The sequence below is a fragment of the Scophthalmus maximus genome, chromosome 13 (assembly GCF_022379125.1).
Source record: "Scophthalmus maximus strain ysfricsl-2021 chromosome 13, ASM2237912v1, whole genome shotgun sequence".
Taxonomy (NCBI): domain Eukaryota; kingdom Metazoa; phylum Chordata; class Actinopteri; order Pleuronectiformes; family Scophthalmidae; genus Scophthalmus; species Scophthalmus maximus.
Genome location: NC_061527.1, coordinates 19,206,296 through 19,230,174, shown reverse-complemented (window position 1 = coordinate 19,230,174; position 23,879 = coordinate 19,206,296). Strand labels below are relative to the sequence as shown.

The 23,879-nt window shown below is 45.9% G+C and overlaps 3 protein-coding genes across 11 annotated transcripts; all 3 read left to right on the top strand.

Annotated features, from left to right (window-relative positions):
• Nucleotides 1-1,097: 1,097 nt before the first annotated feature.
• slain2 (SLAIN motif family, member 2) lies at nt 1,098-16,898 on the top strand. Of its 9 annotated transcripts, none has more exons than XM_035646818.2 (10): nt 1,098-1,877; nt 4,239-4,381; nt 10,000-10,167; nt 10,250-10,426; nt 10,530-10,883; nt 10,992-11,144; nt 12,243-12,326; nt 13,976-14,014; nt 14,814-15,021; nt 15,285-16,898. In XM_035646818.2, the coding sequence occupies exons 1-10, from the start codon at nt 1,420-1,422 to the stop codon at nt 15,340-15,342; spliced, it is 1,842 nt and encodes a 613-aa protein (XP_035502711.1). In that variant the 5' UTR covers nt 1,098-1,419; the 3' UTR covers nt 15,343-16,898. The 9 variants fall into 9 exon arrangements, with proteins under 9 accessions (XP_035502711.1, XP_035502709.1, XP_035502710.1 ...); XM_035646816.2 differs by having other exon boundaries at nt 12,240-12,326; XM_035646817.2 differs by having other exon boundaries at nt 1,100-1,877; nt 10,253-10,426; nt 12,240-12,326.
• Nucleotides 16,899-18,801: 1,903 nt separating this feature from the next.
• slc10a4 (solute carrier family 10 member 4) lies at nt 18,802-21,692 on the top strand. The gene is made up of 3 exons (XM_035646827.2): nt 18,802-19,699; nt 19,898-20,108; nt 20,592-21,692. The coding sequence occupies exons 1-3, from the start codon at nt 19,173-19,175 to the stop codon at nt 21,117-21,119; spliced, it is 1,266 nt and encodes a 421-aa protein (XP_035502720.1). The 5' UTR covers nt 18,802-19,172; the 3' UTR covers nt 21,120-21,692.
• A 44-nt stretch (nt 21,693-21,736) lies between these two features.
• zar1 (zygote arrest 1) lies at nt 21,737-23,650 on the top strand. Its single transcript, XM_035646828.2, has 4 exons — nt 21,737-22,465; nt 22,921-23,013; nt 23,138-23,212; nt 23,303-23,650. Exons 1-4 carry the CDS (start codon nt 21,815-21,817, stop codon nt 23,444-23,446), a joined length of 963 nt encoding a protein of 320 aa, XP_035502721.2. The 5' UTR covers nt 21,737-21,814; the 3' UTR covers nt 23,447-23,650.
• Nucleotides 23,651-23,879: the final 229 nt, after the last annotated feature.

The window sequence follows — 23,879 nt, the reverse complement described above, 5'->3', positions numbered from 1 at the left end:
GGATGGTAATTTTTTTTTCTTGTTTTTAAATTTAAATTTCAAGTGTCAATTTTGATTTGCAGATAAGTGTTGTCACTTTGTCACCATGCCATTAACCTTTTTTTCCTGCAGAGATAAATTGTACCAGCACTGTGTTACTATAGGTTAATTCATAAATGAATTAGTAGTTAGAATTGAATAATAAATGAATAGATACAAAGGTAAATCAATAAATATTTAGATACATATCTTTGGTTAGGACGTTTCTGTAGCAAAATATAATTAAAGCTGCAAGCAGCATTGAAGGGTCTTTGTGCATGTCGGGAGGTGTTACAGATGATGTGCTGTTACTGCGGCGCAACACGATTTGAAACCTTTATGATCTTTGTGTTTTTCATCGACCATGTGTTGTGTTTATGTATCACGTATAGGTATAGGCTTTGTAAATGGAGAACAAGATGCCGTGTAACATTTCCACTAGAGTGACAAGTGAAAGGCCAGAAAGAGACAAAGATGTTCCTCTGCAACAGTTACTGTGAGTAACAGCATCAGAAATCACAAGTTTGTTTGGGCTGCAATAAAAGGAACGAAAAGGTAAAGGGCACATTTTCAAAGAAATTCGACACAAATTTCTACAATGTGGATTTCCTTTTCGGTGTAGGTCATGGACCCAAGATCCTTTTTTTAAAAACTACATATCAGGTTTCATAAATCAAGGTGAAACGTAATCTCAACAGCTGCTGCTCAGTTGACGTTTGTAGGGAGGCACTAGTGAGGTGTCAAATCAAGGTTAGGTTTGGCCATAACAGCATTTTCCCAGTAATTGCAATATTGGGGAAATTATTAAATCATTTGGGTTCTAGAAAAATAAGGTTAAAGCAATAATGTAATAAGCTCCTGATAATTTAATTATTAATGGCGTTATTGGCACATAGATTATTATAATAGTAGTAAAGATATGATATCATAATATTTGTACTTATTACATAATTTGGAAATTATTACATAAGTGTCTTCTACGTGGGTAAAGCATAGACTGTATATAAACAAGCGCGTTTTTTTATTTTTATTTTACCAGCGTGGAATTCTGTGCACGCGTAAATAGGTGTTGGTTACGTGCTCGCTCCCGATACGGAACGCGGTGACGTGTCTCGCCCGCCGCCTGTTGGTCTTTCACAGTTGACGAGTGACGAGTATTGCGAAAATGGCCTCGACCCTGCCCGTGAGCACAAACAGGCGGAGAAGAAGATGACGACGCGGAGCTCGTCGAGGCAGTGGAACACCGAAGTGACCTGTTTGAACGCGGAGGCGACGGTGAAGTGAACCCCCACAACGAGACTGTCGGCGAAGAAAGCGTCTAAAAAAAAAAAAAAGAATACAAGAAAAAAGAGAGGACGTACCACAGACCTCCGCATATTTCCGTGGGGCTGGCGAGCCGCTATGGAGGATATCAACTCCAACATCAACGCGGACTTGGAGGTGCGGAAGCTCCAGGACCTGGTGAAGAAGCTCGAGCAGCAGAACGAGCAGCTGCGCAGCAGGTCCACGATGTTGTCCTCGTCCGGGCCGATGTCGGGCGGCCACAGACCGCTGAGCGCCGGGTACGACCCGTCGTCCCTGTCGGCGGGCATGGCAGCCGGTCTGGCCGGCTTCCCCGGGGTGGGGTTCGTCGGGACGGGAGGCTACGGCGGGCTGCTGGAGAACAACCGCTGCCTGAGCCCCAGGCTGTCGTACGACGGCATCAGCTTCAGGAGGGCGTACGAGTGCGAGGGCGCTTCGGCCGCCACCAACTCCTTCTACTCGGACGCCGCCGACGAGGCGGAGACGTCGATCCTGGACGAGGTGGAGATCCTGGACCTGGAGGACATGGACTGTCTGAACGAGGACGAGGACAGCTGGTGAGTCTGGGCGAGGTGTGTCCGTCTTCAGCTTCGACGGCCGGTGGCCACCGGCCACGTTCGCCCGGCGTCGACGCGCTCGTCTGGAACGTGCAGCCCTCCGCGCCGAGGGGCCAGCGGCGGGCGGACGGTGTTTGTCGGCTCGAATCACTGTTTGGCCGCAACAGGCGTGTTCTGTCAGACGGTCGCGGCCGAGTGTCTCCTTCCGTTGCCTCCCACCTCCGTCGCGCTTGGTGCGGGTGTCTTCTGGAGGTGACCGGCAGGCCCCCGGGGCCCCTCAGCTGTCGGGACCCTGAGGTTCTCCTCTCCTCTGTGTTGCGATGGGGCAGACCTGCAGTAGATCTCACAAGTTATGTTCCTGCCCGGCAGCCATGGTTATATATACCTCCTCTGAATTCAAGCAAGCTACAAGCTGCAGAATGTGCAGCACCCAGTGAGAGAGGCAGGAGATCAGCTCATCACTCAGGAATAACACATTTTAAAAAAAAAAAGCTACGTCAGTGTCACAAAGCTGAGCCGTTTGCAAGGGATTACGAACAATGGCTTTTAAAAACACCAAATGGTCAGATGATCGTGCAGGCCTGCTTGTCATGAGAATTATCTCCGCAGGCAACATGTCCCCTCCATGCTCACTACATTGTGCTTGTGTTGTTCCGTCCAGTGCTGAGTGTCTTAAGAGTCTCCCCTCTCATCCCAACTCAAGGAAATCCCATCAACAGGCAGAGTGAGTTGCAGTCGAGTCTTCAAACGCAGCTGATGTCGGTCATGAAGAGACTGTTGTTGTTGTTTTTTTACAGAAGAGTTCTCATTTGCTACAGCAGTCTCCGACTGCACGTCAGCGTAATGATGGGTCTTCCTCTGGGAGACGGCCCTTCTTCACCTGGCCTCCTGTTAGGAAGGCTCTGTTTGTTCGCCATCCCCCTGCGCTATTGACTCTGTAATGAGCGACGTCAGGGCACACGTTCACCGTAATGACAGAGGTAGATCATCTTTGGTCGGAAGCCCGGCAGACGGGATTGGACCACAGTTAAGGACGTCTGGCGAGTCGGCAGACAAATCATCTGTGTCCAAGTTGTAGACGTGCTGGTAAAAAGAAAAGAGGGGAATAACAGTTCTAGCAGTGTCAGACTATGACACAGCAGAACTGTGGTTTAACACTGAAACTAGCACATGGGAATATGACTCGTACGGGATGAGGAGGGTGAACATAGATGCTGCCAATCAGTGTATGTTATGAATCCCCTTTCATAAAGTTTATACTATTTGATCTACCCATCGTGGTCCAGAGTCTCTCCTCTGTTGCCTGCAGCAGCAGCGATCCTCTGACACTGGACTACACCCAGCCATGGATCACTCACGCCCAGCAGAGCCGGTCTCATTATGCCTCTGGATCAGATTGATATCTGGGATTACTCTGTAGTGCCAAAGTCTCTCCAGATCCCGTCATAGACTCCTGTAATCCCCCGAATTAGCCCCATAGACGGTTTTTAAACTGCCGCCTGCTCCTGCAGCGCTCGGCCTTTTCCCGAGGATATGATGATAAGTGTCATTGTTTCTGAAGAACTTTAATTCATATAAGTCGTCAACGACGGGGGGATTTTCTATGCGCTGAGCTAAATGTGAATGGTTGTAAACAACGAGAGTGGGCTGCCCCAGATTATATGGGCTTGTTTCTCTCTGCACTCACCCGCCTTCGCTGTAATGTTTCTGCTTTCATCGTGAAAGGCTTTCTCTGTGGCTGCAACAGTGCTGACAGCTGCTGACTCAGATTTCTCGTCCGATTGGAAACTCTTCTCTTCTCCGAACACACATTTTTTTTTTGAATACCTTGGTGTTCAGTATTAACATGGTTTGATAGTTCCGAACAGTTGCAGTTCACCGAGTGTTGAATCGAGTGCCTGTTTTGATTTGGCCTCGTGACAGTTGTTCATTCTTAAAATTTTGCTGCAGCAGGGTCTCAAAGTCACAAGGTCCTCTTCACCACAGAGAAGGAGTTTCTGTAAAATCAACGTGTGCAGATTTATTGACAAGTTAAAAAAAAAAATGTCTGCAGGTCACACAAGCTGTTGGTTATTTCTGGTAAGCAGAAATAGATCTGAATTAAAACAGAGTCATTTCCATTGTCAACAACAAGCACAGCCACCCGAATGCCTTTCTGCTGCAGTGCAGCATTCTGTGATAAACTTATTGCCCCCTCGATCTCATTTCCTCTTCGAGCGGTCGGGTCACATCACGTACGCGGCGTGATCGGTCAGGAAGATGCCAGACAGTTTATGTTTGCGTGATGATTGCCGGTATTGCTTTTCATGTACACTTGCAATACGCACTTGCAATACACTGTGTCAATGCGTCTTCTTTCAGGCTGTACGAGACAAAGCTGAACAGCCCCCTGCAGAAAGCCTTGAGTCCCATCGTGTGGTGCCGCCAAGCACTTGACAACCCCAGTCCGGAGATGGAATCAGCCAAGCGATCCCTCCTCCACAGACTGGACCTCAACATGTCAGGTAAACAACGGCCAGTCAACTCATGCTCTCTCAACTTAGTACTCAGCAGTCGTAGTAGTAGTAGTAGTATAAACAGTAGCAACAACAGTGTTGCACTAATCCGTCTTAGGCTGAATTCACTGTCGCTAATGACGCTTAACCAGCACATAATCTTATTTAGACAATTTATCCAATTTCCTACTCGCATTACATTAGTCATTCGAGCTCTTCTGTATTATAAAAGCAATACTAGCTCACTTTGAATTCTACTTGTTGTCAGGCCTGAATCTCACTACAATAAAAACAACGTAGTAGCACAAAGTGTTATCAGTGTAACGTACAGCACATGAAAAGATAGTGAAAGTTTTATTTATTTTTTTCTGCCTTATCAGAGTTTTTACTCCGATAGTAGCATTATTTGAACGGTCAACTGTAAATCATAGTCTTATATGAGGCAAATGTAGAATTATTAATCAATTAAAGTAAAGAGTCTATTCATGCAGGAAAAAGCTCTCGCTGCCGGACCAGATAAGAGACGATCATAAACGTGGTAATGATTGATCTCGTCACTGAGAGCTTTCATTTACGGGAGTGATCCTCTGTGACGATCTTACAATTTCATTTTATCGATTGTTTGACGCACAAGAAGAATAAACACACACATATGTACATAAAGCTCAGCTTCCCTTATCTGAACTGCACACGTACCTGGATGGTGAGTCACTGCTTTGTGTGCAGTCAGCAGACACAGGTCAGCTGATGTCACCTGAGAAACAAATCAATGGCACATCAGTCACTTGCAGATACAAGTTACTAAGACACACCATGGTTTCATCAAGCTGTTAGAAGGGTTTGTTAGAATGTGTGTGTGTGTGTGTGTGTGTGTGTGTGTGTGTGTGTGTGTGTGTGTGTGTGTGTGTGTGTGTGTGTGTGTGTGTGTGTGTGTGTGTGTGTGTGTGTGTGTGTGTGTGTGTGTGTGTGTGTGTGTGTGTGTGTGTGTGTGTGTGTGTGTGTGTGTGTACTGTGAGTGAGTAGTCTTGTTGTGATAAAGGATTGAATGGGCTGTAGATGACTGTCAGACTATCGAAGGGCTGTTGGTGTAAAACAGATCCTGATATCCTTGTTGGTTACTCCTTTGCAGCAATGTGTGCGTGTGAAGAATCGTTTTTAAATTAATAATTTCTCTATGGGGTATGAAAAATAGTTATTGTTTTGTGCCATATGATTGTACCTAGGTGCTACGGGTGGGTTCAGCGCTAACTTATTTATATTAACATCTGTCTGAGTTGTTCCTCTTCATGATTCACCACATTCTGTCTAGAAATTCAAAGCATATGGTCCCGAGAGGTTGTCACCATAAATCTTTAAGTAATTCTATTTAACCGTCATATATTGCACCAGGATGGATAAAAACTATTACAGTGCCCTAAAATAGTTTGAAACTGCATTCACCCCATGGCGCACATAAGACATTACTATCCAGGTCTACCAAATATTCATAGTCTTTATAGATTCCCATTGTGGAAGTTTATCATTTGAGAACATCCCCTCTTGAAAATTGTAGCTCTCTTCTTACCAGAGCAATATCACACTGATCTGTTAGTGGCAGATCAGTTGAAGTAAAGATACTACTATGTATTGATGTATTGATATGACTCAATACATTCACCATGAAAATTAGTGCTGCTGCACAATAAATAATATAAATATAAAAAGCAGAATTTAGCTGTGTTTAACGAGTCGCACTAACATTAACATTTTCCTCTGAACTTAAGTCTTTCACACTTGGTCGGTGTCTGTTTTCTGAGCCTCCGCTGACTGTCGGTGGTCCAGGCCTCAAATCCCCGCAGCTAAACTGAGAGGGGTCATGTCCATTTTGACAGTGGTATGTCCATGTGACCGTTGGATCATGTTGAGCAACAGGCCACTGGAGGTTGTCCACCGGGGGAGATGTGGTCCCCTCTGTTGTGCAATAGTCTGAACTGCACCTCGACACATACACGGAAACACACACACACGCACCTCTTCATAGGAATATACAGGGAATTGTTTATAGTGGCTGCTAGAAAAATACAACTGTTGCCCCACCATGGATCCAAGTATCGCAGTTTTTCTCCCCTCACGTTTCACAGATGAACTTTGAACATAAGAACATATAAATATGAGAGAAGAGTTTAAAGCCTTTGCTTTTAAATCTATTGGAAATCACAAATCTGTAATTCAGCTTCCATCTTGACTCTTGCCCACTTATGATTGTCTGTATGTGCTCGTCTCTATGACCACAGGTGAACAAAGCATGTAGCTACGGTAACTCTTTGTCAACAAAACGCCCTGTCTGTCAGGTGGCTGACTCTTGTGCTACAACTGGCCACTTAAGTGAGGTTTAATGAAGCATTATCATAAATGGTGACATCATCGCCGTGCCTGTGGGCAGAGGATTACGTCATCCTCCATTGGCCTGAAAATATCTCCCATGTCACTGATACCACCCGTCCCACCCCCCACTCACTCTCTCATCACTTTGCGCCGGTGTTGTCATCACTTCCACAGAGAGAAAGACAGAACAGCTAAAATACTCTATGGAGTCTGGACATGTGGTTAAAACTTTTTAAATTTCATTGGAACTGGAGGCATCGGGAATTATTTGTGACATCCATTTTCCGCACACAGCAAATCTTCAGCTCCACATTCAGAGAGCGTTTGCAACTTGCTGAATGGGAGACTCACCACAGACACTCCCACATGGCTCCCAGCTGCTTTCTCTCCTTCGCACCCACTCTCTCTCGCAGGAGCATGGAAACCCTGTTGCCATGGCGCCAGTTGAGTTTGTGTCAAAGGAATTGCGGGGGGGGGGGGGGGGGGGGGGGGTGTGCGCGCGCTTAACTTGTGGAAGAGCGGAGCCAAAGCGAAGACGTCCTAACTGTGAGACAAGACGTTTATGAAGTTGTCTGTGCCACACTCCTAAAAGGCATACACATATTTTAAACATGACCTTTAGTTTTATTGCCAGTGGTGACCAAGCCCTTTTGTCCGTGCACGCCCTTGTTAAAATCATATCCCGTGCTGACGTGCCTCAGTTATATAACTGATATTGGGGAGGAGACTGCTGTGAGATAGTTGACCGTACTAGTCAGTCCGACTGCGCCACTTTATTCATTTCACACGATCCTGATAAGCAGACAAAACGCGTTGCCAAGCCCAAACAATTAAAAAAACAAAAACATTTTACACAGCGCTGCACTGCCAATCCAGTGCACAGAGCCGATCTGCTCAAACAGGATTTGTTTTTTCTTTAACTTCATGCATTATTTCACCTCCTTCTTGTGTGTCTCTGCCATTTTATAACCTTTACTCCTTTTGTGTTATTTACCTCTGTCATTCATAAAAGCTCCTCTGTCGACTCTTCTCCCGTGATATGCTTGAATCCCTCTGCAGCTGCAGTCATTCTGTCTTTTGCTTTTTTTTCTTTTTTTTAAATATCAAGTAGACCTCAATGCCAAACATTGTCTTCAATTTCCTCTTCAGCATTAAAGCCCGCCAGGCTTTTCGTTTTCTAGCTGAATGGTATGTGCTGGCTCATTTAACTGCCCCGAAGCTTCCACAGACTCAGAAGCCAAGATGGAAAATCCTCCAATATAGTTTCATATCACAGAAAATAGGAACGACGTCAGTCACAGTGGGTGGGGATAGTGGTTGATTTCTCTTCCTTTGGGCCTTTTCTTTTTGTTTCAGGACGTTTGTGCTGGCAGGATTTACCTGAAGATATTTCTCCAAACTGTGCAATGCTGACTCCTACCTGGGTTCACAACCACGTAGCTTAGACCCAGCCAGTGTACAGTAGACTGTCTTATGTGAACAGGAAGATTCTCCTAATCATAAATAGTGTGATTCCTCTGCTTTAAAGTACAAAGACGCACAAAGAGATGATTCATGTTTGTTTGCACTCACAGAAATCCCATTGTCTTTGTCAGTGGTATACATGCATTTAGCCCAGAGAACACACAATTTCAGGAGGTAGAAAACCATTTTAATCTCTTAATTGGAAAAGTGTCCACTGGTCAAAGGCATCGCTCTGCTACACGTTGCGGTGTCGTTGACATCCCTCAGTAGCCGCTGTGTGCAGAGTGGACATGGTGTTATTTTCTTAATAATGCAGGAGGACCAAGTGATGGGAGCTCAGAGGATAGAGGAGGTAGCTGTGTAAAACACATTCGGTCAGAATGTGGAACACTTACCCATCCAAACCACCAGACTATCCCAGGAACCAGCAGCCTGTCCTGGGTCTGATCTCCTGACCGAGACCAGGGACTCTATAGACAGGAGCCTTTGGCTGCTGCAGCACTGGGTTTCACAGAGAATAGCATTGTGCGCTCATTGACTGTTGTGTGTATGGAATGAAAGGCATGTATTGTTCGGCGTCCGTTTCCCAGCTAATGTCGTAGGAACTGTCTCTATTAGGCTCGCATTCTACGTACGGTCAGAGAGACTCGAACAGACTGCCAGCACACTGCAGAGCTTTCATCGACGTGCACACACAACCGTCGCAGTGTGACATACTGCATCCATACACTTCATCTGGGTCTGTTAGGATGTAGTGTGTTAACATACTGGACAAGCACTTGTTGATTCCTCCTCACAACTGCAGCATCTTGACATTTCATCTACTCTTCTATCAATGACATGCTTTAGGCTCCCCACTCTGAGTTGATTATTACACCAATCAGTCATCAATACAACAATTGTTCTTGGTCGAGTATAAAAACATTAAGATGATTAGTTGTGTATTTTCTAATATTCTGTTGTTTTTAAGCTGGTGGACTATTGGGCATATAGATATTACTAGATGGGGAGACTATAAGAGTGAATCCATCTCAGTGACGAATATAATATTGGAGAAATCGATTTTTTTCAATCACTAATCCATCAGTCAAAGAATCTCATTGTGGAAGTTTATCACTTGAAAAATATCTCATCGGGAAAGTTTTAACTCTCTTCTCACCAGAACAATATTACACTGAGCTGTTAGAGGTAGATCAGCTGAAGTAAAGAATATGTCATGACTCAATACACTCAGCATGAATATCGGTGCTGCCACGGAATAAAAAAACACTGAGCAAATTAAAAGTTGGCAATACAAAGCAGAATTTAGCTGTGTTTCGCAATACATTCACATTTTCTTCTTCACTGATGACTCACGAAAGAAGATGTAAAATAATCTGCTTATAAATCTTTTCAAAGCAAAACATGACTTATCAGCTTGTTACTCTTTGTTCAAAGGTGTGTTTGTGACTCTTAAATGTTCAATGTTCTATTTGTTTGTTATAATGTAGAGTTATGTTAAAAAGGGCGGCTGGGGGTAGAGCAAGGTCCTTGAGTAAGAAACTGAACCATTAATTGTGCTGTGCCTGTGCTGGCGCTTTGAGTGGTACATAAGACCAGAGCTATATAAATACAGTTTATTTACCTTTTTAAAGACTTCTGGAGCGTTTGCATTGCAGGTTAAAAACAAAAGTGGCTGATAAACATGTGAAAGGGACAAAAAACTAGATTTTATTACCACATTCATTGAGCTTCTGATCTGTCTTGAGCTTCTTGTGTGGTGTGGACTCACATGTAAGTTCTGTTGTGTGACTCTACAGCCAACAAGCGCAGAAGCCTGTATGGAAGCCCCTACAACCAGCAGGGCTACGGAAGCCCATACAGCACAAACGCAGCCAACAGCCCATACAGCAGTGGCTTCAACTCCCCCTCCTCTACCCCCTGCAGAGTGCCCATCGTCAGACAGCAACTAATGCCTGGAAACGCAGGTATGGGGGCGCTTGAAAAATTTCAATAACAATTTCAGAAGATCTGTTGTTGTTCAATGTGTATCACGGTTATTTTCCTCAGCAGTGCAGCAGCGAAATGCGGCAGCAGAGCGGAATCCTCCGGCGATAAGCCCACAGTCGTCTGTGGACAGCGAGCTGAGCACCTCCGAAATGGACGAGGACTCGGTGGGCTCCTCGACCACCTACAAACTCAATGACGTCACGGATGTCCAGATATTGGCACGCATGCAAGAAGAGAGTATGTATCTGTAGCACTCATCTCCTAAAAGTATTGTCCAGTTTTCTGTGACCAGGCCGCTTTTTTTTCCTTTTTTTTTTAACAACAACTGTTTTGTCATCAGGTTTGAGACAGGACTATGCGGCCACAGCGTCCAGGCGGAGCTCGGGTTCTTCCTGCCACTCGTTGCGGCGCAGCACCTTCAGCGACCAGGAGCTGGACGCGCACAGTCTGGAGGACGAGGAGGAGGCAATGCACCCGGCCTTTCACCTGCCCTCCAGCCGCTTTAGCCCCTCCCCCCGGCACTCTCCCCGCGCCTCCCCCAGGAATTCGCCACGCTCGCGCTCCCCTGCCCGCTCCATTGAATACAGCCACAGCCGCGGCTCGCCTCAGCCCATCATCAGCCGCCTGCAGCAGCCTCGCCACTCGCTGCAGGGCCACGGGCACGACCTGCAGACCAACGTGGTGAAGAATGAAGGTAAACCGAGCCGGCAGACATGGATGACCTGTGGCACATCAGCGGTTCAATTGTGTGATTCTGCAAACTGTCGCTTTCCATTAATCCTCTTCTGCGCTGCTGTTGTAGAAAAGCTGCGTCGCAGTCTTCCCAACCTCACGCGCTCCTCGGTGGCGGCCGCGGCGGCCCAGACCCCGGAGCCGGTCAAGAACAGCCGCAGCTGCGAGGCCAACCTGCAAGTGGCGAACGGTGGCTCTCCTCGACACCAGAACCAGTCTGCTAGTGAGTATTGTGACACACACACAACATGCCATATGTTGGTTTGACTGCAAAACACAGAAACCTTCTTAAATTGTCAACAAATCAGTTGCTACAGTAACTAGTTTGTATCGCTGTGTTGTCTGCTGATATCATATTAATGTTTGTTTTGCTCTCACAGTAAACTGAGCGCTCAGCAACATGTCAGGCTGTGTAAACTCCTATTCGTCACCGTGCTGGTGTGAACTCTGTTAATCCCTCTGGCTTCACCTCCAGTGTCAGGGTCGTGCTCCTTCGCTGTTTTTTGGAATCCTCTCTTGTCTTTGATCATTTTCAGCTCTATTATCTTCTGTTGACACGCATCCTTCCTCTTATTCTCCTGGCATCACTTTCACTTCAAAGAAACACTGAACCGTCATCCATCAGAACCTAGTGCATGGCACCAGCAACACTGAGAATCCAAAGCTTCTCCTCCTGGTGTCAGTGACACTAATGTTGTTTTACATGTCGTGCTTTTTCGTTCAAGAGCTTAGGATACTACTTAACTCTTTGGGTTAAGACTGATTTAATCCTGTAATGGGAGATAAAGGTAATGGTGTTTGTCCTTAATCCAGATATACTTATCTGTCTGTTACCATAGGCAGAGTGGGATGGGGTCAAAGGGCAGGCATCAGGTGGTCAGACATGTAGCATCCTTCAACCTGTCTCAACCAGCCGTCTCTGGGTTCACGTGGCCTGACTTTATAAATGTGTAACAGTTGTGAGGTTTGCTATAAGGATAGTTCTATTCACTCTTTCTGTCTCATCTGTGCCATGAGACACTTCCTGCCTCTCACTGACTTCTCCACACTATGAAGCATGCGTAACCCAAACCAGCCTCGGTCTCTCCGACACTGGTGGATTGGCTGTTAATCCCGACAGTGGCACTCGGTGCTCCTCTCCGCTTGAATGAAGTTGCCTTATTTACGTTTGGCTGTTGAGCCCTCTAGTGGCCCCAAACTGGCTTGTATTGCCTTCAAAGCCCCCCCCCCCCCCCCTTTTTTTTTTTACTCCTGCAATGCTGAGGATCTCCGGCAGAACCAAGTATGACTCCTGCAATGAAATGTCCCTGTTTTCCAGCAGCACCTCAACTCCCGAGATCCTCGACCCCCTCTCGCTCCTCCCCAAAACCCAAACAGCACCTCCAGAGCCCAACTGCCCTGCGAGGTAACGGCTCCTAAAACCCGCTGGAGGCTGTGAGATCACTCTCACATGCAGACACACGCACTGTTTATGATGTATGATCTACTGAAAGTATAGACCACTGTTGCACGTGGAATGTAAATGATTAAATAGCTAAACTCCCTGGAGCTGGAATGGCGCACTAGTTGCCAGCTCGTCGTTTCAGACTGGGAGACCGTGGCGACTCAAGTTCAGATTTAGCTTCTGTTGTGTCGCCGTCTTTGTGAGAAACGAGGAGAGAGGGAGGCAGAGTCGGCTGGTTGTTGACAGAGATGTGTTTGTTACTGAATCCCACAGGTATTCTCCTTGGCTGAAAAGTCACATTTTCAAGAGAGCTGATTCAGGAGGACTGTGTCAAGCTATTTCTATAAACATACAATAGATCATAAAGGTTGAGTGATGTCACAACAGTGACTGTTGCTGCTGCTGGTCCATGATGGACACGAGAAACTCTTTAATTCATGTCATTCTTCTGTCTCTCCTCATATCCACCTTCACCGTGACTCCATTACACTTGAAGAATTCCTGTTTTCCTTGCATCATTGGCAAATGTCATAACCCTGAACATGTCATATTGTCATCATTACATAGTTAACATTACCTTGAGTCCTGCTTTAGCCATATGGGTTACTTTATGCTTATATTCCCAAAAAAAGAAAGAAAAAGAAAAAGGCCACCCTAGAGTTTTCATCATGTTTTCGGAAAATCTTTATTTAGTTGACATTTTACAGCAGCGCAAACTGTCCAGTCAAATCATGAACTTCTGTACATGACAAAGAAACAAGTTGGCAACATTTATCAGCAACATGTTCTCCTACACAATCTGTTAGTTGAAGTTAGTTAACTGGTTAAGTGATAAAAGCATTGTCCCTCATTTAAAAAAGAAAAAAAAACCTCAAAAAGTGATTGTTGCCATATACAGTTGATATTTTTGTTGCGTAACATTTTTTTCCAGAATAAAAAATGATATATCATATTCTGCTTAGTGGCCAATTTATTAGGACCGCCTGTACAGTCTAATGTTGACCAATTAAAACAGTTCTACTGTAACATCTGTCTTTATGCAGCTCATAAAGTTAATTTTTTGGTAACATTAGCAGACATGTATCAATATTATGTATATACTACACTATATTGATATTAGAAACTTTTGTCAATATGATGTATTTTGTTACTCTTGTTGTATGGCATTAGACTGTACAGGTGTGCCTAATATAGTGGTAACTGAGTGTATATTCACATATAACCTGATTAATTCCATTTAGAAGCAGAACATAATTTGCAATTCAAATTATTGTGTTCACCAAAACACCCAGTGTCACTATGTGATAGACCTGTCCACCTCTCCAGGTGTTACAGATGTTCTAAAGGCTGATGTTAGCATTGTTAGCACAGAATGAGCTCTGACCCCCCCGCTGCTCCATCACTAACCACGGCCGCAAGGGAAGGTGATGGTGACATGTACTTGCCCCATGGCAGGAGTAGGATCTGAGCTGCTATTGGTCAAGAGTCATGTAACGTCACAGGTTGTTAAGGCAACCGACAGGCAGTGAGAGGCACCACATCACACTCCGGTCCCGGGCTCCGTCCTCTCAGCTCTAAATAAAGTCTCTGTTGTCTTCATCCTTGTCTAGTCCCACTCTCCTGTTGCTTTGGAGAAGAAGGTGACTTCAGTGAGTATTCACTGAGAATTTCCAGCTTTTTTAAATATTGTGATTGTGTTTCCGAGCCATGATTGTATTGATGTTGTGCTACGGTGTGTTCGTCACCTCATTCAGTCAAAACACCGAGAGCCACAGTAAGACGGCTCCGTTTAGTTTGGCCTCATCTGTGAATGTTGTTGTGAAGTTATCGTGTAGTTCCTTGACTTCCATTGGTCTGACTTCATTTGTCAATTTGTGATGGACGCGGTTAATCAAGACTTTCATGTTTCCAATACATTTTTTTGTGGGCATGATATTTATTCACAGGTGGCAGTTTATTAGGTACGCCTTGCTGAAGCCAATGCAGGCCAATACAACTTTCCTGCAGTCAATGTTCCTCTGGGAAGGTTTTGATGTTGTTGATTAAACAACATCAAAAAAAAAAGAGGATGCAGGTTGTGAAGCTGTTGAACTGTAAATAGCATAAATGTGATGGACTAAAAAATGGAAACACTGGTCTCTATAATAAAATTACAGTTCGACAGCTCCACAAAGCGCAGCCTCCGAAACGATGTTGAATCAACACTTCTCTGAACCTGAACACTATAACACGGAGGAGGATTTATTGCAGCACTGATGTATGGGAGTGAATTAGTTTGAGCTTGGTGTCCCTGACTAAGTGTCAACTGAGTGTATATGGACCTCACATCATTGTACTCTTGACCATTACTTCATTGTTGAACTAGTGACTGAAACCTATACAAGGGCATAAAGATAAAAAAATTTAAAAAGCCAGTTATACCTGACTGTATTATTATCTTGTCTCTAGTCCCCTCTCCCAGTAAGCTGCGGACCCCTGCCACCCCTTCCCCGCTGGCCTTGAGGCAGCCCGTAAAGGCCACGCCCAACCCTGGCTCTGCCACCTCCACCCCCACCCGCTCCCTGGCTGCTCCACGCAGCGGCCTGCCCCGTCCTAGCGCGTCTGCGGGAGGGAGCATCCCCCTGCCCCGCAGCAAATTGGCCCAACCCGTACGCAGGTATTTATACCACAGACACACGAGCCACATGACATTACATTACATTCATTTAGCAGATGCTTTTGTCCAAAGCGATTTATAGTAAGTGCATTCAACCATGAAGATATTACCCAAAAGTGCAAGAACATTTATCAAATAGGCAAAAGCAGCTTCAAGTGCTCATTTAGATCATTTTCTTCTTCTTCTTGTACTTCTGTAAAAAGGCAAAAAAATGTCGCTAAAAGTTTAACCAATGTTTAAAACTTCAACCTCCTCCTCCTCAGATCTCTTCCTGCTCCTCGGACCTACGGCGGTGACAACTGGAGAGAGGGTTGTTACTGAGGCGAGCCAGCAGGGGGCGCTCCTGTCAAACTATCGACACAAGGAGGAACACATTACAACATGGCACTTTATCTACCTAGATAACTTTTACAGTGAAGAGAGTGAGAGACTATGTCCCAAAAATATATATATTTAGTTTTGAGAATTAAAAAGTAAGGAAAGGAGGGCGTCCACACGGTGTGTTCCTCTGAGGGGACTTGGCACTGGAGGGGGTCGGGCATCGCGCAAACAGCCCATGAAATGCCAAAGAAACCAGGCCGACTCCAGCTCCGCCAGCAGAGCAACACATCACTTGCCTTGGTTTGACTGCAATCATTTGTCAGTGTCATACCACCACATCGCCCGGCTTCCCCTCCCTGTTCCCTCTCTCACCTCCCTCAGGTCGAAATGCTTCCGAGCATTTCTCTCCTCCTGCTCCGTGTTCAGCAGATGTCGGTGAGCGAGCTCTGTGACGATGCTGCGCAGGTGAACTGTCCCGTCGCGTCAGAGAGTCGTCGACGTCTCGCAGCATCGACAGCACCTATTTGTGGGTCGTTTTAAGAATCTTTCCTCTTGTGAAATCAGCCAGAATGTATGCACAAGTTTGTTTTGGAAATTATTTATTCAAATTATTTAAGAAATGTATGTCCAGACATCCATATCAGTATTTTTATTTTTTCGACTTCCAACTGTTTGAAATGTACATTTTGAACCTCGATTGCAAGCTAAGTCTCCAAAGCCTTTATTTTGTCTTCAGCGTGAGAAACCTCAGTTCTGACTTGTGTCACAATTTGCCAAGTTATATTTCCCCCCTGAAGTGCTCCGATTGGTCAGTTTCAGTTCAACCATGAAATATCTGATGTCTCAAAAGAAAAAAATTATATATATATATATATTTGTTCACCCATTTCGCCAACTGAACAAAGAAATCTTTGATGATGTTCTTTCAATTCCCACAACAGATTTGTCGGTGTATATCATTGATGTCGTGAAGAGAAAAAAAAAAGGAAAAATATCTTGAGCAAGATGAAATGACGAGCTGAATACTTTTTGTCTGGCGTTTACCTTTTGTGCTATGAACATAAATCAGAAGATGCCAGTGTTAGGGAAGGTGTGTTAGTCAACGGTGTGCTGGGTGTTCTTCAACTAGTGCCTATAATTTAAAGTTTCACTTGAGTTTGAACATCAATTTTTTGTATGTTTTATCATTTCTGTGCCAATTTCTTGGTTTGCCAATATGTTATTTGCTATTTTGCATCGCTTGCTTGACTGATTTGCCTGCCTGTTTTGTTTGTTTTTGTAACGGAATCAATACATTTATAATTGCTTTAAAACAAAGTTTAATATGCGCTTTCATATTTATAACTAATTACTCTTCTGTAAATGAAACTATTTATTAAAGAGAGAGGTGCCTCTGTCGAAGCTCAGATTCGGTGGGAAGCCAGAGCGAATGTTGCAAAAAGACATACCACACCTTTTGTGTGACACTTTTTGTTATTGAACTTTTTTTATATCCACAAACATGACATTCTGTTTCCCTGTGTAAAGTCACATTTCAAATAAAAGCAGAAATGTTGTTTTTGTTCCACTTTTCTTTTTTTTTAACTACTGCATATGTGGAATATTAATTTTATGTGTGATGGCACTAGAAATCTGTTGGGGTTAGGGCCGCAACTAACGCTTAGGGTCTTTACCGATTCATCTGTTGATTATTTTCTGGAATGATCAATTAGTTGTTTGGTCCAGAAAATATTCAGTTGTCTCCCAACCCCTAAAACGGTGATTTGTGTTTTATATTCGGTTAACTATCATAGATGAGCAAATAAACCAAAGAACATTCACATTTAAGAAGCTGAAAGAGAACTTTAACTTTTTCCCATAAAAGACTGAAACCAATTCATTGACAATCAAAATATTGATTCAATTGGTAGTTGATTACTAATTGATTAATTGTTGCAGCTTAATTATTTTTCAATTTGGTGTGATGGAAAATGACACTAAGATAAGAAACTATGTTAATTTTATTAAACTGTTAATGAAATCCCTTCACTTCCAGGTCAAAGTATTTCCCAGCCTCACAAACTAAAGTACGGAAGCTCTGCCGTTCACACACATCTGAGACATTTTGTCTTGAGACTAACAACCCTCTGTCCTTTCAGATGTTGTCCTGAGGATATTAGTCTTTCTCTGTGTGCTCTCACCTCTTCACTTTAGGATATATATCTGCCAAGAAATGCCTTTGTGCTCACATTGTACTTTCTGTCATTCAATAGACTTCCATATGAGGCTCATCGGAAGGTTGGATCAGAAAGGGAAATGTATTCTACTTCTGAGTCAGTGTCATACATCCAGAGAAGTGACACATTACGTATTCTGTACACGGGCTGCTGCTGCTGCATTACGTATACTGTACCTGGAGTCACCCATTGGTTAATGGGGGCACACAGAGTGTCTCCGGGAAGGGGAGGAGGCCGACGACAGCCTGAGTCACCGACTGGTGCAAACTGTCCCGTCCCACTCCGGCCTCAGTGCCCTGAAGAGCTGTGACGTCAGAGCATCTCTTCTCTCTGGGCACTCGGCTTCCTCTGTATGTGGCACACACACGCGCACACAGACAGACACACACACACACACACACACACACACACAATACAGGAGGGCGAGTCAAATCCCAAATAGGAAGGTTTATTAAAATAAAATATGTCCAAAAGAGGTGGTGGAGTCTAAGGTTCAACGTCATGGAGCGTAAAGTAACTAAATAGTGTAATATTTCTAATCGACGAAACTTTCCTTCAGAAACCTCTGAATCAAGTATTTGTTATTTCTAATCATGTCAGGTGTAGTTACTTTGCACATTTTTTATCATTTATGTTTAATCAACTAAATTAAGATTAGTTTACACATTTGTAATTAATTATGTAGTGGCCAGACTCACCAGGACAAACCGCAACGACAATATATTTAGAGGGTAAATTCACCAATAACGTCACATCCAGACACACACCAGGACTTTAACTGCTGCTGCACTTTTACCATCTGAGTCACATGAAATGTCCCCTTTATATTTTTATCAGCAACTTCATCTTCATATTGTCAATTAAGTAACGTGAGCGGTTCCAACGCACTTCTTCTGATTCCAGCATTCTATTCTATCATTACTTTCACCTCACATGGAACCTATATGCACCACACTGCTGTAGATGTTTTAGTCGAGGACGCGTAATGCGCACGGTCACTGGAGGAAGCAGCAGCGCGGCCAACAAAAGAACCGGGAGGCAGATTTTCATACTTTGCTGCACAAATATAAAGATTAGCACCGATTTTTTTTTCCACTCGAGCTTTTCTTGTGCTCACTCAACCTCGACAAACAGCTGTCTTCACCACAGCTTCATTTCCCATGAGTTTGGGATGATCTCCTTCATAAACCAACACGAGTGTTGGGGGGGAATAGCCTCTGGTGTGTTGGTTATGATTTTCACAAGTGGAAAACTGTCCCTTTAAAGTAATTAGATTGATATTTCCCGGACCTTTCTCCTCCGAGCGAGCGACGTTAAGCACAAAAGGAGCAGCGTGCATGGGCGTTATTGATTGGCCGGTCCACTCCGGCGGAGGACCGTGTGCTGACTCCCCTCCGGCTCTATGTGCGTCTGTCGGTGAACCAATCCGTGGCACCGGTTGGACTCAGTGAGTCACTTTAAAACTGCCGGTGCCATGGCACCATCACGTCCTCTGGCCGCCGGACGCTCCGCAGCTCCTCACTAGTGACAGTGTGCCACTAGGGGAACCATTTTACGCACGAGCGCCTACGGACGGACACGACCCGCCAGTGGAGACTGTCCTCCTGTTGCGCCATGGAGAACTCCAGCCTGTTCGGTGAGGACGCACACAAAGCTGGCTTCATAGACTTTCTGATGCCGGACACTTTGAAGCAGCAAGTTGTGGATTTCCCGGTGGACGGAGCCACGGCGGGACCAGGAGCGGCCAGCGGTGCCATCTTCCTCACGGGCGGCACGCTCAGGACAGCGGAGTTCATGGCCGCCCCGCCGACGGAATCCCCCCACCTGGTGCCCGCCTTTTGGGATTCCCCGCTCAGTCACGGGATCAACGTGTTCGTGGGACTCGTCCTCTGCTTCACCATGCTGGGCCTGGGCTGCACGGTGGACATCAGCCAGCTGGGCGAGCACATCCGCAGACCCGTCGGGGTGCTGCTGGCGCTGGTGTGTCAGTTCGTCATCATGCCCTTGGTGGCCTTTCTCCTGGCTCTAGCCTTCTCTCTGGATGATGTGGCGGCGATGGCCGTTCTCCTCTGCGGCTGCTGTCCGGGAGGAAACTTGTCCAATATCCTGTCTCTGCTGGCGCACGGAGAGATGAACCTAAGGTAGTCCAAAGTAAAGTTTGGACTGTCGTTTGTGCGCTTATTATTCAACCGATTACGCACTGGTGTAAAGTTTAAACTTTACTCTTAACTAAACGTCTCTCTCAAGGATATATGTATTCACACTTAACGAAACTGATCCAACACTGTGACCAATGTTCACATCGATCCATCCTCTGTCCTGTGCTCCTCTCTCCCCAGCATCATCATGACCATCTCGTCCACGCTGCTGGCGCTCGTGCTGATGCCGCTGTGCCTGTGGATCTACAGTCGCGCCTGGATCAACACGCCCGTGGTGAACCTCATGCCCTTCGGGGCCATCATCCTGACCCTGTGCAGCACCCTCATCCCCATCGGTTTAGGGGTGATGCTGCGATACCGCTACACGCGCGTGGCCGACATTGTTTTAAAGGTAAAGTGTCAAACTTTCTTTTTTATTTGTGTGTGTACGTTTTAAATTACTTTAGGTCATTCAAATTTTGTGTCGCTCATGCCCCGAGTCCTTTAAGTTTAGGACCACCTTTGCGCAAAAGCGCACTGCGTAATTCTCTGCGCCCATGGCGAGCAGAGGGGGGATGCTGCGCCGCGGGAGCAGTGACATCAGAGGTGTGTCAGGAAGAGCTCCTCCCACTCCTTTCTAGTAACAGCCACACATGATGGAGGGACACGTCACTGGCAATAGACAGTGACTTTAGACAGCAGAGTCCAGCCCATGTGTTCAGAACATCACATCCATTTCAAGCCAGTTTTAACGACATAACTCAAAAACCAAAGCCTTGACAACACATGAATCCCCTCCTTTCATTATAATCACTTATGGTTAAAAATGAATAAAAACCAAACAAAAAAGTACTTTAAGTGATTCCACCTCCATCCTGACTCCCTGTCTCTCCAGGCCTCCCTGTGGTCTTTGCTCGTCACCCTCATCACGCTCTTCATCCTGACCGGAGCGATGCTGGGGCCGGAGCTGCTGTCCACCATCCCACCCTCCGTCTACGTGGTGGCCCTCCTGATGCCCCTGTGCGGCTATGCCGCGGGTTACGGCCTGGCCGTGCTCTTTGACCTGCCGCCCAACTGCCGCCGCTCGGTCTCCCTGGAGACCGGCTGCCAGAACGTGCAGCTGTGCACCGCCATCCTGAAGCTGGCCTTCCCCCCTCAGCTGATGGGGGGGATGTACATGTTCCCGCTGCTGTACGCCCTGTTCCAGGCGGCCGAGGCGGGCATCTTCATCCTGGCCTACAGGATGTACAGGAAGGAGGTCCTGCACAAGGCGGAGCCCGCGGGGCACGGCCAGGACACGGATATAACGTATCAACGGTTTAACGACGATGAGGACTTTGACTCGTCCTATGGTGCCGTGACAGTGAGTGACCCGAACACCATCACCTTGGACCCCTGTCCCCCTGATCCAACCCCAGTTTAATTTACTAAAATAGATAATAATAATAAAAACTACATTGTGTTGTGGAGCAGCAGGTGGATTAATCACAGTCATTCATAAAGGAAATCATGGGGGAAAAAAAGGGAGACTGTGCAGGTAAATCCGGACATACTGCCGTCAATAAAGGTGCTTCGTGTCATAGGCTTTATTCATTCAACGTAAAATGCCTGATTCATGTCTAATATATATTGATTTTTAAAAAGAAGACCAAAAAACATTGCTGTGTTACCTGTACATGAGATTAACCATGCCAACATCATCGGAGTGCAGCAGTGTAAGACAGTGTGTGTGAGAGAGTGAGATTCGAGATCGCTTTTAGCAATGAAAAGTTCTCTGTAAATGAAATGTATTATTATTATTATTATTATTAGTGTGTGTGTGTGTGTGTGTGTGTGTGTGTGTGTGAAAGAGGAACTCAATACACCTCACAAAACTATTCATGATGGTAAATTACTGTATAAACAGAGCAAACATTTAAGAAAGTCTGAAATATTGTACAATATGTGAATAGTATGAACAACTGTATGAGGAAAATAAAAAGCAAGTGTACAGAGAGCAGCTTGTTTACCGCGTCACGTGTCCGTCACCTGCTCCGCACCTGACCGGGATCAGGGCCTGATGGACGCCGCGTCTATTTAAATCGCTTCGCCTCGCTGCCTTGGTTGGTTGAGCACAAAATGGCGACGTACGGTGACGAGCCAGTCGACAGCTACTTCTATTCGTCCTACAACCCCTACACGGGCAGGTACCCCAGGGCCAAAGACGCGGGCTGGAAGGTTAAAACCTACCTCTCCCACTACGGCGACGCGTCGGACGCCTTCAACAACCAGCAGCGCGCGCAGCTCAAGTCCATCCTCTCGCAGATCAACCCCAAGCTCACCCCGAGGCTCCGGAAGGCCAACACCAAGGACGTGGCGGTGCAGGTGAACCCCAAGAGGGACGCCTCGGTGCAGTGCGCCATCGGCCCGAGGACGCTGCTGGCCGTGAAGCGGGACTTCCGGCGCAAAGGTCAGCCGGAGCCGGCGACGCGCGGCGGCGGCGGCGGCAGCCCCAAGGCGGCGGGGGGAGTGCGTTACCCCCGCACCCTCGCTGTGTACTCGCCCATCGCCTACAGAAGCGTCACCTCCTTCCTGGTCGACGACGACAACAACAACAACAACAACAACAAGGAGGCCTCCTGCGGTGAGGCCGAGCCGCCTCCCGGTGACCCGCCCGAGGCCGTGAAGGGGGCCGAGGAGCGCGACGAGCTCCGGTCCAGACCGGCGAAGGGCGAGGAGGTGCAGCCCGCCGCGGAGGGGTCAAAGGTCAGGGCGCGTGTGAGGTTCCAGGTGCGTAAACGGCCCGGTGATGGAGAGGTGACCGCGATCCTCCACGTTCTCTGCCGAGCCGCCATGTAGTCTATTGTAGACATTACATTTGGTTCACATTCATTTTTTTTAACTCTACAACAAAAGTTGTCAGAGTTCATCTAAGCCAATTATTTCTTGTTCACCACATTGACACTAATATTCCTTAAAAAATCAAGAACTCTCAGAATAAATCTGAATTCATTCCCCCCTAAAGTAAAGTATTCAGTCAAAATTGACTTCCTGTTAAGTTCAGAAGGAAGTTTCATCCTGAAAGGGAGTTCACATATTGTTTCCCACTTTTATATGATTCACTGCCAGTGGCCTCCGATTCTTTTTGGTGTAAGAACAGTTCAGATCTGTTTTATTTTTTATTTTATTGTATTGACACTAATGAAGCGAACAAAGCCATTGACTTGCCTTTTTTGTCTCATCAGTTCCTGGAACAGAAGTACGGATATTACCACTGCAGAGAAGATAATCTGCGATGGGAGAGTGCCTACGTGTGGTGTGTTCAGGGCACCAACAAGGTGAGCACATATGTCTGAGGCACCCAAAGTTCAGTCACTACCCAGTCACACCAAGACAGGGCTCGGCAAGAGAGTGGTGTGCTGCATTGTGAGAACCTGTCCTCATCGAAGTTCTGTGTTCCAGGTTTACTTCAAGCAGTACTGTAGGAAATGCCAAAAGGAGTTCAACCCATATCGCGTGGAGGACATCACATGTCACGTGAGCTTTTGTTCTGTCAATGAAAACGGCGCACAAGTCCCTTTTTTTTAAACTCAAGCCACCACCCACTTTGTTTTTGTTTTTTTCCAGACTTGCAACAAAGCCCGTTGTTCCTGTGCAATAACACAACGCCACGTCGACCCCAAACGGCCCCACAGACAGGACTTGTGCGGCAGATGCAAAGGCAAGAGTCTCTCCTGCGACAGCACATTCAGCTTCAAATACATCATCTGAGGAGCATCTCCACCGAACTCTGCCTTTAATACATCAGCACAGGTGCTGTGCACATCCTTCAGCCCAGTGCCACGTTCACAGATGCAGTAATGGCATCTTGGCCGTAATGCACACGACGATTCAATACTTAATTTCAATGCCTGTTTTGTTGATAAGTTGTAAGAGCAACACTTTGAAGTGTATTAAATGGCTACATGCACTCTGTTCTGGAGCACTGTGTTCACTCACACCACCGAGTTATTAACCTGTGGAGATTTGACCCAAAGACTCTGGAAGTAGCCTCATTTAACTCAAACTGACTCCTGCAGTTGAGGATTAACGGCAGATTAAAGGTCGAGATACAACTCTGCTTTTACAGGGATTAAGGGTAGTCGAATTGTCACATTGGCTTAGGAAGTTTACTAAATCTTGACGTGACCTGGAAATATTTCAT

Excerpts from the sequence above, each read along its gene's own strand:
- slain2 (XM_035646816.2), top strand. The coding sequence starts at position 1,420 with ATGGAGGATATCAACTCCAACATCAACGCGGACTTGGAGGTGCGGAAG. Across the intron at positions 4,382-9,999 it reads ACTGGACCTCAACATGTCAG|CCAACAAGCGCAGAAGCCTG; the intron begins GTAAACAACGGC and ends GTGACTCTACAG. Across the intron at positions 14,015-14,813 it reads TGGAGAAGAAGGTGACTTCA|TCCCCTCTCCCAGTAAGCTG; the intron begins GTGAGTATTCAC and ends TCTTGTCTCTAG.
- slc10a4 (XM_035646827.2), top strand. The coding sequence starts at position 19,173 with ATGGAGAACTCCAGCCTGTTCGGTGAGGACGCACACAAAGCTGGCTTC. Across the intron at positions 19,700-19,897 it reads CACGGAGAGATGAACCTAAG|CATCATCATGACCATCTCGT; the intron begins GTAGTCCAAAGT and ends CTCTCTCCCCAG. Across the intron at positions 20,109-20,591 it reads TGGCCGACATTGTTTTAAAG|GCCTCCCTGTGGTCTTTGCT; the intron begins GTAAAGTGTCAA and ends CTGTCTCTCCAG.
- zar1 (XM_035646828.2), top strand. The coding sequence starts at position 21,815 with ATGGCGACGTACGGTGACGAGCCAGTCGACAGCTACTTCTATTCGTCC. Across the intron at positions 22,466-22,920 it reads GGGCGCGTGTGAGGTTCCAG|TTCCTGGAACAGAAGTACGG; the intron begins GTGCGTAAACGG and ends TTGTCTCATCAG. Across the intron at positions 23,014-23,137 it reads GTGTTCAGGGCACCAACAAG|GTTTACTTCAAGCAGTACTG; the intron begins GTGAGCACATAT and ends TCTGTGTTCCAG.